Source organism: Triticum dicoccoides, chromosome 6A (assembly GCF_002162155.2).
Source record: "Triticum dicoccoides isolate Atlit2015 ecotype Zavitan chromosome 6A, WEW_v2.0, whole genome shotgun sequence".
Classification (NCBI taxonomy): Eukaryota; Viridiplantae; Streptophyta; class Magnoliopsida; order Poales; family Poaceae; genus Triticum; species Triticum dicoccoides.
The window spans coordinates 34146711-34162164 of record NC_041390.1 but is presented as its reverse complement, the minus strand read 5'-3'; the positions used below and the strand labels follow the sequence as shown (position 1 = coordinate 34162164).

Here is a 15454-nt window from a genome sequence, read left to right as displayed (position 1 = left end):
CCCCATTAATGCCAGTGCTCATCTCGCCGAATACCCAAACTGGGTTGCTTCTCGGCCCAAACAGGCGGCCAATAGGTCAGCAGTCTCCCCAACTGGGTTGCTTTGCTGCGAGAAGCAATGAACGTCCCGAACACTTCTAGTTCGCTAGGTGGAGTTGGAAGCTGGATTTGCGGATTTGAAGAAGTTCGGAGAGGTTTCGAACACGCCCTTAATATCATAAACATGCCTTCGGAAGGGGAGATCCCTAATATTAAATGAAGGCATGCAAGCAATACGACCAAGTCTGAAAGAAAAAAGAAACAAGCCAAACTGTTCGCAGCATACATAGACCCAAAAGAGGAGCAATTAATTACAAATAGGGATGGCAATTTTATCCATGGATCTGGATATCCATGAATACCCGACCCAGTTGGGCAAGGGTATGGGGCACATTTCTGCCCATGGGTCCGTGGATATGGATACCCGTGAACAACCGGGTTGGACACGGTTATAGTTTGTGCTCCATGGATATCCAATGGATACCCGTATTACATGTGGGGCCATATGGCAGTGACAGTAGAAAGAGCGAATCAATGGGAAATGGCAGGCAATATTCAACTGGTGCCATAAGCTATATGCTATAGAATCAACCCCTAGTATGTCACACTTACAGACTCATCGTATTACTTGTTGCCTACTTATGCATGTAGTTTATGTTGTCATTTGTGAGTGAATGATGATGAGTTAATTTGATATTTGGGAAGACTTCATGCTGACTTTTTTATGCCCATGGAGCTCCATGGGTATGTGGGTATCCAGCGGGTTTGGACATGGGCACAAGTTGTGCCCATGGATAATTTGGTGGATGGGCAGAGGGTAGGAAGATGGGTCATGGGTTGGATTTGGACCAGCTCCACCCGCCCCAAACCCGACCCATTGCCATCCCTAATTACAAAGGGTTAGTGCAACAAATCAAAGAAAACGAAGGATCTCCAAATGAACACTTCATGACAAGGTTCACATTGTGTGCAATCAGTGGCCTACTTTGTCTAATTATAAACTTAAAAGTGAGCTAAGATTACTTGAACCTTATGTTGGACGATAATGATATAAGTAACATAATTCAGGCAACCATGATGCCTGATCCCTCAATGAGAGCTTAAAGCAGTACAAGGTCAATAAACAGAAATTTTGTTGGTAATCTCACTCTCTTAGAGGTAATACATAATGCCTAGTTATTTCTACTGCGTTCCAATGTAGTTGTGCTATGGTTTTCCAACTCAATCATTTTGACTGTGTTAGAATGCAGGTGTGGTACTAGGAGAAATTCTATCACTACAAGAAATCTGTTAATACATGACGGTCATCATCCGTCACAGACTAACAGAAAACTGTCATGGCTGCCCACCCATAACGGACTTGAAATCTGCTGCCAACGTGGACATCTATTTTTCGTCATAGAAACCGTCATCAATTTAAGCAAAATTTAAATTTAGTTCAGCCCATTAGCCTATTTAATTCGGCCTAATTTTCACCAAGTACATTTTTAAGCATAATGCATTACAGAAATCATAATGCAAACTTTGGCCCAAGAAAAGTATTTCCAAAATTACATTCAACCATCGAGAGGTATCTACAACATAGTAGTTTACAAAAACCTCCATAAAATGGTAATTTTACAACATAGCTTAACAAAATATCACTCAAAAAAATTAAGAAATAGTACAATCCAGTTCACACAAACTATACATTTAAACTATTGAAGTAGTTATTCATGTTCTTGCCGTCGACACTCCTGATGGACGCTATCTATCACGTCATGCAGATTGTGATGGGCAGCACCAAGTAGCCCGCTATGCAATCATACCTAGCATATTTACAAGACCGTTAGATATTTGTAGATATGAATAGATAGATGTAAGAGAAGTGCAACAAATTTAAAAAATAAATCACGTGTTGTCCAAAATTCTTAGATCTTACACTAGCATAGTATTTGCTACATATAAGTATCATGTAGATCTGTATTAATTAACACAACCAAGTTATGAGTAAACAATGAAATGCTAAGTACTTTGCATATCGTCCAAACAAGAAACAGAAAAACACTTGTCTCACAAAGGGGGACAATACATAATGCAGTGCACAAGATTCATTCAATTGTCATATGTCCAATGCTCCCTGATGATATGTTATGAAGATACAAGAAGGGATAGTTATGCGTTGAGAAGACAAACAGCGACAAACAGCTACATACATCTACAGTTGTCCAATTGTACAATATTTTTCCAGTGCAGTGAGTAGGAATGGATCAACTTTTCAATACTTATTGAATGGCGCCTTTGGGTACCACCGATTTTCATAAATTAGGTTAAGCAACCACAGAATCTACCCTGTTAGAGCATTAAGAAAGCATATATGCCCTGAAGAACAATGTCCACATCTTGTTGAGACTTGATAGTTGAAACTTAGAACAAAAAAAGATATAGTAAAAATAAAATCAAAAGGCTATGAAGGACACAGCAATTGACCTATCTAAGAATGTTGACATTTTGCCCATACATTTCTCTTGCAGCCACAAGAGATCATCAACAGTTAAGCATACAGCTGAAGAATTTGTATTCGACTAGAACAATAATAAAGCAATAAGTGGAGATGCAAAATTACCAGCAGTGGTGAGGTGATACGTTTCTCACAGCCAGGACAACACCATCCTTAGTCTTCAAGGCGCTAGTAGTGGAACCAAACTAAAATCCATAGCAGAAAGATCAACATCATAAACGTGGCTTACATGTAGCGAGGGGCGCACAAATCTCAGCACCAAAATCTAAAGGTCTGCAGTCCCATCCTAATTGTCCAACATCAGGCTCCACAAATCTGGGTGTTGAGAAAACTGTATATCAACCTGGGTGTCCATGAGATAGACCTGGGCAAAGCAACTGACAAAAATTAGTATACTGTTAAACCAAAACTTTTGACAGAGAATTATTATTGACACAAAGAAGAATTTCATTGGAGGCCAAAGTGCAATGAAAACACCAATATTGTTATTTGCTGCAAACAAAAATCAAAATTTTCGAAGCTGCAGATTATTACACTATCTCATTATCTTTGTGTGCCTCTAAATCTCCAAAGCTGCAGATTGCTACACTTTCATTATTTCATTTTAGAGCCTCAATCATGTTGAGTGTATTAGCTTATTCAGTGGTGAATCTTGTGCCTCCCCCTCCAGGTCAGGGAGCAGCTTATTCGGTGGTAAAATTGTGTGCCTCTCCCCCTCCCTCTCAGCTTTTGTAGATGGAAGGAAGTTACTTCTAAAGCTTGCTGTGGTATGTCGAATTGCATAAATTTCAAACAAGACCATATACCAACATATATTGCGAAAATGTGACTTGAATGTCACACGCACACACCAAAAAACGTCCAGCATTAATTCAGATAGGAACATGTACAGATATATGCAGGAAAACAAATTCATTATTACCGATCAGTATTAAGCGAGGCATTGTCAGAACTAAGAAATACTACCTCAGTTTAGCCTACAAAAAACGCATTATATTTTGAAATGGAGGTAGTATATCTGAACTTATCAGAACCTTAACAATACACTAAAGCCGAAGGAGATTTTTTTACCGAATGTAAGCATTGATATTTGATCCTAATAGCAACAAAGATGAGTACATCTAACTTAGACAAGTTCTGCTGCAAATAAAAATGCACACTGGTATACTGTATCAAACAGCCACTTCTTAGTGAAGAACATACACAACGTCAATTATTAGTTTGCAACTATGCCAGGGAGTAAAGTGGTAAATAATATTTAAAAATATAGAGATATGCCAGATTTATAACAACAGAAAAGAGAAGAACACTAATATGATTTATTCATCACTGGCATGGTCTAATTTTTTGTTAGGGACTGAACGTGAACTACCACACAACTTGTCTTCTTCTGCAGACATATCTTTTAGGAAGATATGTTTTATTTTAGTGTTTTTAAACCATATATACGACATACAAATAAAAAATTTGTATCAATAAGAAAACACTTACACAAATTCAGGATTTTCTACAGTTCTTGGCTGCTTGCCTTCACTTCCGAAGTGCTGATGGCGCTGCTTGTGCTAGCCAAGAGGGATGGTCGTGGTGGTTCAGATGGTGGACTTCCCTGGATGTTAGGTGCGTGTGTGCACCTGCAAGATGAAGGAAATCAATCACGCAAGCACGCAGCCCATCACCTAGCAACCACGTATGTACTCCGGAAACAACAAGCACGCATGTACTACGGCAGCAGCAAGCACACATGTAGTATGTCAGTAGGAAGCAAGCGCCCAGTGAACAAGACGACCACGACAAGCAGCAGCACGAGAGGACCTGGAGGTGAGCAGTGGTTGGGACGAAGTTACCTTGCTGGCAAGTGGCAACGGGCGGCGGCGACAAAGCGACTCCACGCAGCGGCAAGGCAATTCCATGCGGCGGCGGCATGCTCATGCGGTCACCATCGATCCAATCTGCTTGCTCTAAAAAAATCAGCATCGAGGAGAAGGGAGAGAGGAGCGAATCTAGGTGGGGATAGAGGAGGGAGAGAGGAGCGAATCTAGGTGGGGATCAAGGAGGAGCGAGAGAGGAGCCGGTCTAGGAGGAGTGACAAGACGAGGGGGTGGCGGCGGAGGGGGAGAGAGATTGGGGAAGAAGTGTCTTAGGGTTAGGTTTTATATACGAGGATGGGTTTGGGCGGGCTTTTGTGGGCTTGCGGGCTGTACTAGGTCACCCGTGACAGTTTTTGAATTTGTCATGAGAAATCCGTCATGTATTAACAGATTTTTTGTAGTGTATGTGGACAAAGTTAAACACAATATAGACATAGATTACTCTCCTCGTCAGAAGCCTTTGATTCAGTTATGGGACAAGGAGAATGTGGCAAAGATGGAGAAGGCCCAGCTTGCGGAGGGAGATGTATGTAAATGATTTGCTACATGTCCACTGCCACAGAATTTAGTTTTACTTTCTTTACTACAAATACTAACCATTCATCTTGTATTCTTCAAAATAGATTATTGAGGACCTCATGAGTGATGTGGAGTATGTACTACACAGACCTGTCCATGCCAGCAATGAAGTACGCACAATTCGAACCCTATTTATTGCATTTTCATACTACAAACCGTATTCTAATTATATCCATCCTTCTACACGGTCGCATATTGCAAAAAAATATACAACTATGCAAGTGATAGAACATAACACCACTCAAAAATACACGGACGGACATAAGTACTTCAAGCCACTTGTAGATGGTTTAACTGACACTGAACTCAATACAAACCCGACCAACAAAACACTACTCCATGTTGTAAGTGAATAGAGGTAAAGTCATATTCACAAATGCACAATTTTATCTCACATTTTCGTGTGAAATAAAGCACCCCTTATTTCCAATGCAGGATAATAAGTTCGTTCAGCCCGACATAACAGATTAAGAAATTCAAGTTATTTAAAAGATATTCTACTTATCTATTAGTGTGGTTCAATGCATGTTAACCACTCGTTCTCCTTTATGTACAAGCTTTTGCAAGAAGGGTGACAAGTGCACATGGCACAAGGGAGCAGACGAAAGACATGAGTAAGGAGAATCTACCGAACATGACAGTGACACACCTGCCAAGTGACAGTGAGGTCATCAAGCACTAAATCGTCATCTGCAGAAGAAGATACAACACATATAGGTGATGAGGATGACACATTAATGCCAATGGGACACTGTGCTGGTCACACCAAATCAACCTCTGTTTTCATTAAGGAAGATGGGTATTCCTACTATGACCATGAAAAGAGGCAATTTCGTGGTATGTCGCACACATTTTTCCAATCATCTATTATATAACATTGTTCTATCTAGAGTTTGTAACATGGATAAATTCACATACTGAGTGCGGGTCAGAAAGAAACACTAGAATGGGTAAACAAAAGATGATAAAATGCCTTAGGGTAATTTTTCAAACCTGCACTTAGTATGTGGATTTATCCATGTTAAAATTATAGAAAGAGCAATGCTATATAACTGGATGATAGACAATGATGTGTGCAACATACCACAATGTTGCCTCTTTTCATGGTCATAGCAGGAATACTCATCTTCCTTCTTGAAGAGAGATGTTGATTTCCTATTTGAGCGGCGCAACGTCCCATTGGCATTAATGTTTGTGGTACCCTCATCAGCTAGACGTGTTGTATCTTCTTCTGCACATGGCAAATTAATTTCTAAAAGCCCTCGTTGCCGCTTGGCGGGAAGGGGAGCCTTGGCGCAGTGCTAAAGCTGCTGCCTTGTGACCTTGAGGTCACGGGTTCAAGTCCTGGAAACAGCCTCTTACAGAAATGTAGGGAAAGGCTGCGTACAATAGACCCAAAATGGTCGGACCCTTCCCCAGACCCTGCGCAAGCGGGAGCTACATGCACTGGGGCTGCCCTCGTTGCCGCTTGGCGGGTGTTGTTGTCATGTTCGCTAGATTATCTTCCTCTTCATACTATCTTCAGTGTGGTCCCTTATGACATGTACACTTGTCACACTTCCTAGAAAAAGGCTTGTACATAAAAGAGAACCGGGTGTTTAACATGCAGTAAGCCACACCAATAGATAAGTAAATAACTTTTAAATAACCTTAATTTCTTAATCTGGTATGTTGGGATCTATTATCATGAATGGGAAATAAGGGTGTTCTCTTTCACATAACAATTTGCAAGATAAATTTGTGCATTTGTAAATATGGCTTTACCTCTAAACAGAGTAGAGTTCTATTGGTCAGATTTGAATTGAGTTTAATGTCAGTTAAACCATCAACAAGTGGTTTGAAGTACTTATGTTTATCCTTGTATTCTTTTTGGGTGGTTTGATGCTCTATTACTTGCATAGTTGTATGACTTTATTGCAATATGTGGCCCTACATTAGAAGGATGAATACAGTTAATACGTGCAATAACTAGGGTTCAGATTGTGCGTACTTCATTGCTGGCACGCAAAGATCTGTGTGGTACATTCTCGACATCACTCATTAGGTGCTCAATAATCTACTTTGAAAAACACAAGATTAATGGTTAGTATGTCGTAGTAAAGAAATTAAATCTCAATTTTGTGGCAGTGGACATGTAGCAAATGATTTATATACATCTCCCTCCGCAAACAGGGCCTTCTCCCTCTTTGCCACCTTCTCCTTGTCCTAGAACTAAATCAAAGACTTCTAAAGAGGAGAGTAATCTATGTCTATATTGTGCAGAGCAAGGTTAGCAACAAAATTTATTACTTATCGCTCTTGTACTGCTTTATGCTCTCAACAAGTTATAAGGGTCAGGTTTACCCAATTTATACAATTTATGTAATCGTAGTTGGACATAGTAGGCGACTGATTGCGCACAATGTGAACCTTCTCATGAAGTGTCCATTTGTAGATCTTTTGTTTTCTTTGATGTGTTACACTAGGCCTTTGTAAGTAATTGCTCGCTCTTTCGGGTCTTTGTATGCCGCGAACAGTTTGGCTTCTTTCTGTTTTTGTTTCGGGCTCGATCGTCTTGTGTGCATGCCTTCGTTTAGTTTCAGGTGCCTCACCTTTGAAGGCAGGCCCATGATATTTACTACTTACTCTACCTTTTTCATTGACTATTTTTTGTTTTCCTAACAAAATTTGTTTTCTATTGACAACAAATACCTCAACTTCTGCAATGAAAGCTAGCATCTTTACTTGACGAATTTGAATATTGCATAGATGTAGTAATAACCCCTTAAGATTAGGTTTGCAATCTTTTTCCTCTGATTGCCATGCAAGACTTCCCAAATAAGGTCATAATAACACCTTGATAGTAGACCATGCAGTGTGACAAGTTGTTAATAGCAAAATATATATCATAATAATTAGATAAATTACAAAAAGTAAGCAAAAGGAAAATTTTAGTGTGACAAGTTGTTATTACGTACATGTGTTGTTTTTCAATAAAAAATAATATATACATACCTTCTCTCTAGCCGTTGGCCCTTTATTTACACAAGCTAGCCATGACGGGTGATGTATCCTAACATTAGCGGATGACAAAAAAAATTAGAAAGGTCATAATTTTTTTTCTTTGGCAACAAAATTCCATATCGTACTAAAAGAAAATTGGGCTTATATGTACCTATGCTTTCCGTGGCTTCGGTGTGGTAGGAGTGTGTGAATCAGTAATCCCACTTTTCTTCCTCGAAGAATTCATGGCAGGTGATGCTTGCTGATAAGAGGCACACCACAACAGATACATGTCAATCATATGGGAAAATCTGAAGAAGAAGAAAAAGTCAAATATATGTTCTTATTCCACCCTACATTGCCTAGCTTTAACTAACAAAAGTTTCATTAATGACGATAATTGGAGACCAGAAAAAGGAGTTGCATTGTTCCCTATACATGATACTCCCACCTTTCCAGTTTAAATTAAGAAGAGTTCTGTCAACAACAATCAGGGCCGGCTCTATGTCTTTTAGGGCCCTAAGAAGTCGCGATGTGGGCCTTTAAGACTATCTATAATGTATATAGATGTATATACACATATATATCTAATTTCATATGAAAAACTTCTGGTGCTTAAAAACACAAGTTTCATTGCGCATTTCCTGATGCAAAATCACGCGTATTCAAGATGGCATGCCACTGTGCCGTCTTCCTCAAGTGCAAAACAGAGGCCGATGCGTGAAACATGGATACTAATTGCATAATGCTTTCAGCAATCAGAGCAAAAGAGATGTGCTAACATGCCAGTTAAGAAAACTGAAACTACAGGGTACGAAGCTATACTTCAAACTGATGCCGTGATACGGCAATAGAGTTTAGCTAGACATAATTCTTTCAGCAAATAAAACAGCGACTTGACCAATTGGATGAGTTCAAGTGTTTAGCACTAGATAGATCAATTACCTTTGCAAATAATGAGGACTAATTAGCAGCTACTACTACAAACTTAAAACCAAAAGTGTAGCGATTAGTCGGCTAGCAGTACTACCGATTCAGCAAGTCCTAAACCCTGCTACTGAGTAACAAAAGCATCGCATAAATCGTAGATCTGACCTTGTACCCTGGAGCTGAGCGGCAGGTTTCCCACGATGGCTGCACTTGTGGTATGTGTGCGGGATTGAAACGATGCCAACCGGCAAGAGTAGCAAAGACGCCGTCAGGACGGCAACCGGCAACGATCCTCGGCAGGGCTTGAACTAGGCAGCGGCGGCGATCGGATCTTCCTGAGCGGAGGCTCCTATTTATCGCCTTTTTTTTAGAAACTCCTATTTATCGCCTAGGTCCACAATTGTCGACCAAACGCGCACCTCTCCCCTCTCCCTCGCTACCGGAAAAAAATTATATGAGACCAGGTCTCATATAAACCAGGTGAGACCCGTCCTGATGGATGACATGTGGCATTCACATTTCAGGTGAAGGGTGGGGTAGATGCTTTGTGATTTGTAAATGTCATGTGTCATCCATCAAGATGGGTCTCACCTGCTAAACCGTGAGACCTGGTCTCATAGAATTTTTTTCCCTCGCTACCTGACTTTGGGTCAGCCCAAGTAGGGCAGGCTCACTCTTTCGGTTATGGGGAGGTTTATCTTTTTTTCATGTTTGTTTATATATACTCCCTCCGTCCCGAAAAACACGTCAGTTCATTGCCAGTTTTATAAAAAAGCCCTCGCAGTTTCAAAACAATCACAGACAAGCCCCTCCACCCCGTCTTCTTCCTCCGCCGTCGCCCGTGCGTCTCCAGGGGCCGGCGCCGCCAAGCTGCGCGATTTGCAGCCCACCAGGAAGTGTTCCGCCTCCGTCGCCACGTACCTTCAACGCCGCTGCCGTCGCCAAGTACTTACTCCGCCACCGCCGCCCAGACCTGCGCCGCCGCGATTACCTGCGGGCGTCGCTGGAATTTCAACCACGATCCGGTGGAGCAGGAGCTCCCTCTCATCGTCCTCGAGCTCCCGCGAGTCCACCTTGAGCTGCCTCCCGTGCGCCACCGCGATCCCTCCCGCCGTGATCCACCTACGGGCATCGCCGGAGCCGGCCCCCACGATCTGGTGGACAGGAGCTCGCGCGCGTCCTCCGTGGTCTCCCGCGAGTCCTCGTCGAGCTCCCACGCGTCGCCGTGGTGCTCCTTCTTTGCCTACGTGCCTGCCGGTGGTGCTAGCCCGTGCTGCTGCATCTTGTTTCTCCTCTGTTTCTCCCCTGCCGCCGGTGGAGCTAACCCGTGCTGCTGCTGCTCCTCTTCCCGTGTTGATGCTACTGCTCCTCTGCCTGTGCTTCTGTTGCTGATCCGTGTCGTGTTGCTGTTGTTGTTGTTGACTCCCGCCGTGACTGCTGCTGCTGGTGCTATTTGCACTCTGAAGAAGGTACTCCATCAGAGTACTGCTACCTGACAATTTGTGAAATTGATTTACTGTTAACTAAAAGCTTTCAATTAATAGCAAGGCCTTGAGTAAATTTAAGCAATTGCCTTGTTTGCAAATACTCCAATGATGATCAATGAAGTGTTTGTTTCCTTTGTGCATGGTTCTTTCCAAAATGTGGGAAAAACTAACGGAAAAAAGCATGTTCAAACATTTACCATGGTTCTTTCCAAAATGATGATAAATTGAAGTGTTTGTTTCCTTTGGGAGTAATTGTTTCAGACATATTAAAACGTTAAGACTGCTGACTGTTGCTCCTTCCCAAATTGTGGGAAAAACTAACTGAAAAAGGAGAATATGGACAAGTTTCTGAAAACACTTCTCTGGATGAGCATACCTATAGTTAGGAAACAAACACTTCAATTCTAGCATAAACTTCAGATCTCACTGCTTCAGAAATGATTTCAGAGCCACAATGTACTCCATGCCAAAGTATTTCCTACAGAGAAAAAACAAAAATAAACAAACATAAATTACTTAATGAAAGCTTGGGTATAAAGTGGAGTACATATAAATTCAGTTATTTGAATCATTCAAATTCAAATGCATGCATGTTGGTTACACAAATGCATGTTGTATGCCTTGTCTAATCCTTGTATATAAACTCCTTGTTGGAATTTATTTGGATTAATTTGAATTAATCAGAATAATCTGAAAACTTTGGTCACTGCAGGGCCACTACACTACTATACATGGCCACTACACCGCTCCATGTCAGTACTGTTCAGAAACAAACTTGGCTGAAAATTCAGTCATTCTAAAATTTGCTTCAGTCAGTTTACTCCTAAAATTCAGTAAACAACTACTCTGCATACATGCTGGAGATCAACATCAACAGCTACTCTGCATATTTTCCAAGATGTTTCAAAGATATGCACACTACTGTACTTGGCGGAGTATGTCTAACATTTGCAGCTACACTCATTTATAAGAAGAATGCATTTTTTTTCTTCTTTTTCAGTTTATTTCCATTATATACCCAGTCACCTAGGCAATACCAAAATGATAGGCAACAGCTAATTTGGTTAGTTGAATTTGTTTCTGATAAGAATAAACCTAAAGGACAGGAAACTTCACTGGAACTAAAACTAAATTTGTGATGCACACAACAAACAGAACTTTTTTGCATCTAAGAAAACCTCATGGATTGTCCTAAATACTCCGTGTCAATAATTGGTTTTATTTAGTTAAGAGGTCCATTTCATGCTATCAAGGACACTTCCAGTTTTTCTTAGTTTCATCAAAGGTTCATCAATACAGATGCTAAAATCTAGCATATCTCATGGAATGGATCAGCTTAAAGCCTAAAATAAGAAGTCTAGATAGGAACACTTAAAGACCATCTCCAGAATAGTCACACAATAATTTGCAAGAAATAATACTTTCTATACTTTACTAAATAAAATGACTTACTCCAAAGATAGGTTATTGCTACTGTCAAAATTTGTTTCAAACAGTTTTCTGTCAACTTGTGAGCAGGAAAATGGCTTCAGAAAATTCAGTTAACTGAGACTACAGTGAATATTCAGTTTTCTATCAATTTAAATGGATCCATCCAATATCTGTAGTCCAAGTTTAAATGGGCTGCAGTCATGTCCAAGTTTAACTGAATATGTGCGTGCACGTCTACACTGTTCTGCTCTGCATTCATCCAACGACATTACCGATGTTGACTTGACGCCTAACCAAAATGATTTTGCCATCTCCCATCTGTATCCAGCTCCACAGATAGATGGAGATAGCCCCTCCTTGATATCGACCCGTGTTGGGAATGACCTCTCACGTTCTATTCTTCAACAAATATCACCGGCCGGCAATAACCAGCTTACACACATTGCAGAAGATAGATTTTCCTTTTTTACTGTTATTATTAAAGATCACCTATGCTCTCTCTCTCTCAGTTCATCTATTATCTGAAACTGCATCCACTAACAAGACAGACATCTAGTATCTGAAACTCCAAAGAACAAGAAATCTTTGAGGATTGATGGAGTCAAGCAAAACAGCAAGTAAAAAAGCCTTTGCAAAATACACTATCCTTACAAACATAATTCCCTTCCTGACAAGAAGCATTTAAAAATTGTAGAAAGAGACGTGTTAACTTACCCTAAGCAAAAGTATAACCATACTCTAAACTCAAGCACTGTCAAAATTAGAGAAGACATGGCTGTTCCAAAACCACGCCCACCAAGAAAAACTGTATCTGCTTCCTGCCCAGAAGCAGTTTGTAGAGTACTGTCAAAATTCAGAATGGTGACTGATTTTTTCAGTAAAGTTCATATGGGAAGGTAATAAATCAGTTTTGATTCTATTGACAGAGTACATTGAACTCTGTCAACACAATTAGACATGAATAAGAACTCTGTCTAGACATCCAGTTTTGTCATAAATAAGAACTCTGCCTAGACATGAATAAGAACTCTGTCTAGCATGGCCATTGACATGTTGATGGCACTTTCTTTGACAACTGAATTTTGACGGTAGTAAAAATGAAAAATTCAGACTTTACCCAATGCAGACTTGCAGAGCACTTGTGCACGAGTCCGATGAGCATGAGGAGGAGCCGTCGTCGTCGATGGGCTAGACCTGCAGAGCCACAATATAATCCATGATTCAGTACTGCACAACAATGAGCAAATCTTATTGAACTTTGAGACAGTACTAATTTCAGAGTCAGAGTTCATGGATGAATTTTGAGACAGTACAAATCTTACTAAAATGTTGGATTTGGGTCGCCTATGTGTACAACTCCGTCAGTAAAAATCATCAGGACAAAGAAAGAAGGAAGATAACAGAATAGAGCATGCCACGGGAGGGGAGGGGAGGGAGGAGGGCGGACCGGAAGAGGGAAGAGCGGCTGGTGCTGCCGGACTTGTGGACGAGCCCGTTGGAGCGGGAGCAGCTGGGCGACAAGGACAAGCTCCTCCTCGGCCACAATCCGGTCCCCAAGAAGAGGGGGAGGGAGCGTGCTGCGGTGTAGCTCCGGCCGGCGGCTTTGGGTTGGGCGGGAACGGCTGCTCCAGGGAGGGAGTCGCGGCTGAGCGAGAGGGGATGGTCCGGGAAGGCAGGCGGCCTCGCGGAGAGCAGATCGACGGCGGGAAGGGACAGCTCCAGCTCGCCAAGCTCGGGGAAGGCCGCCGCCGTCGGAGAGCAGATCGAGAAAAAAAATCGAGCCTTCTCCTTCCCGTGGTTCACCATGGGGAACGAGCAAGGGAACAAGGAGAGGGAAGCAACGCGGTGGAGGTGTGGGGCGAGGCAGCTCCGGCGACGCGCAGGGGAGCCGAGCAGGGGAGCTCCAGCGCGGGGGGAGCCGAGAGGAAGGGCTCCGGCGTGCAGGGGAGACGAGTGAGGCTGCGAGGGAGACGACCAGGGATCGTGGGGGCCGGCTCCGGCGATGCCCGTAGGTGGATCACGGCGGGAGGGATCGCGGTGGCGCACGGGAGGCAGCTCAAGGTGGACTCGCAAGAGCACGAGGAGGACTCGCGGGAGCTCGAGGACGATGAGAGGGAGCTCCTGCTCCACCGGATCGTGGTTGAAATTCCAGCGACGCCCGCAGGTAATCGCGGCGGCGCAGGTCTGGGCGGCGGTGGCGGAGTAAGTACTTGGCGACGGCAGCGGCGTTGAAGGTACGTGGCGACGGAGGCGGAACACTTCCTGGTGGGCTGCAAATCGCGCAGCTTGGCGGCGCCGGCCCCTGGAGACGCACGGGCGACGGCGGAGGAAGAAGACGGGGTGGAGGGGCTTGTCTGTGATTGTTTTGAAACTACGAGGGCTTTTTTATAAAACTGGCAATGAACTACGCCTGCGACGTGTTTTTCGGGACGGAGGGAGTATATAGAAACTCTATTAATAACCCTGGGTGAAGAATAAGTAATTCTTCACCCTGACGCATCCACCGAGCCACATGGTCTGGCTCATGCAAACCTCGACCGCGATAAAATTACGTTTCACCCTTGTAAATTTACGTTGATGGGAGTGCTTTGCTGGTCGTTTAGGAGGTAGCCCACCCCGCCATTACGGGGTCTCTGCCCAGGTTACAAGTTCATGTACCTGTATCTTTTCTAACCCACTCGGCTTGACACCGTTTCTCTCTCCCTAGTCCATCCTCCGATTGCGGCGGCGGCGGCGGCGGCGACTGTGCCGGTGGGACAACCCGGAAGCGAGGGCTACTCTCCACCCTGGCGCGTGGTGTACTCCCCCATTCCCTCTCTCATGCTTGCAGGAGGCGAAGTGGACAGTGCAAAGATCCGACGCGAGGTCGGCGGCGACAACGGCCTTCTCCTGCGTCCATCCGCACCTCCGTCGGTCTTCTCGCCGGTAAGAACTCCCTCTTCCTTTTCCTGTCGTTTCCTCATCCATCAATTTCTGAATTTTTAGGGTTAGGGTTCTTGATTGTTTAGGAGCGGGGCAAAGAAAGAGGACGAAGGCCAAGAAAGGATCCCGGGTTGCCCAAGAAGCTGCTCCTCAGGTTGCCACCGCACAATGAGGAAGCAGTGGACGGGAAGGGTAGAGCTCCGTTTTGATCTCAAGGGCAAAATTTGGGGTTCGGCCCCAACAGAGCCCTCATTCTGTCCGATAAAAAGAAGCCCTTATTCTGTACGCAGTTCATCCTCACTTTTCTGCTAGATTTCGCCGTCACATCAGCAAACCTATGGACTAAAAGAAATCACGCAACAAAAGAAAAAAAAATACATTCCCTTCCCCTAATAGTTCAACACTTCTTCAGACTTTATGCAAATATTGTGAGTATTGTTTCTATCCTCTGAAGGTGTTAAGACTTATATCCCGAATGCCAGTGCAGTAATTAATTAGATTCTCGGAGTTGAAAGCATTCAGTCATGATTATTTTAAATCTTTTCTCATTGTAGTTCATATACCTGTCCGTGGATCACTCAGGTGTCATTTTTTTAATAACTCAACTTTAGTTTGCCAGTAACTAGTTTCAAAATGTTTTGTAAATGCTACTTGCATTCAGGAAGAGAAAATAGTATACTGAGAAGTACCTACCATGCCCCTAGCCCCCTACTATGA

The 15454-nt window shown here is 42.9% G+C and overlaps 1 protein-coding gene and 1 long non-coding RNA gene across 7 annotated transcripts; both read right to left on the bottom strand.

Annotated features, from left to right (window-relative positions):
* Positions 1-1585: 1585 nt before the first annotated feature.
* On the bottom strand, positions 1586-4657 carry LOC119314361. Its single transcript, XR_005152283.1, has 4 exons — positions 4383-4657; positions 4030-4169; positions 2644-2902; positions 1586-1846 (listed from the first exon to the last, which is right to left on the bottom strand). It is a non-coding gene; the product is annotated as an uncharacterized LOC119314361 (long non-coding RNA).
* A 5319-nt stretch (positions 4658-9976) lies between these two features.
* LOC119314358 lies at positions 9977-13746 on the bottom strand. Of its 6 annotated transcripts, none has more exons than XR_005152282.1 (5): positions 13263-13746; positions 13138-13159; positions 12933-13009; positions 10761-10862; positions 9977-10389 (listed from the first exon to the last, which is right to left on the bottom strand). XR_005152282.1 is itself a non-coding variant. In XM_037589083.1 (5 exons), exons 1-4 carry the CDS (start codon positions 13619-13621, stop codon positions 10808-10810), a joined length of 591 nt encoding a protein of 196 aa, XP_037444980.1. In that variant the 5' UTR covers positions 13622-13746; the 3' UTR covers positions 9977-10389; positions 10761-10807. The 6 variants fall into 6 exon arrangements, 1 of the variants encoding a protein (XP_037444980.1); XR_005152278.1 differs by lacking the exon at positions 13138-13159 and adding an exon at positions 12530-12633; XR_005152280.1 differs by lacking the exon at positions 13263-13746 and adding an exon at positions 12530-12633 and having other exon boundaries at positions 13138-13252.
* Positions 13747-15454: the final 1708 nt, after the last annotated feature.

Coding starts and splice junctions, on each gene's coding strand:
- LOC119314358 (XM_037589083.1), bottom strand. CDS start 13,621: ATGGTGAACCACGGGAAGGAGAAGGCTCGATTTTTTTTCTCGATCTGC. Junction 13,010..13,262: donor AGCCGCTCTTCCCTCTTCCG/GTCCGCCCTCCT, acceptor GTGGCTCTGCAG/GTCTAGCCCATCGACGACGA. Junction 12,630..12,932: donor GCTCTGCAAGTCTGCATTGG/GTAAAGTCTGAA, acceptor CTGGGCAGGAAG/CAGATACAGTTTTTCTTGGT.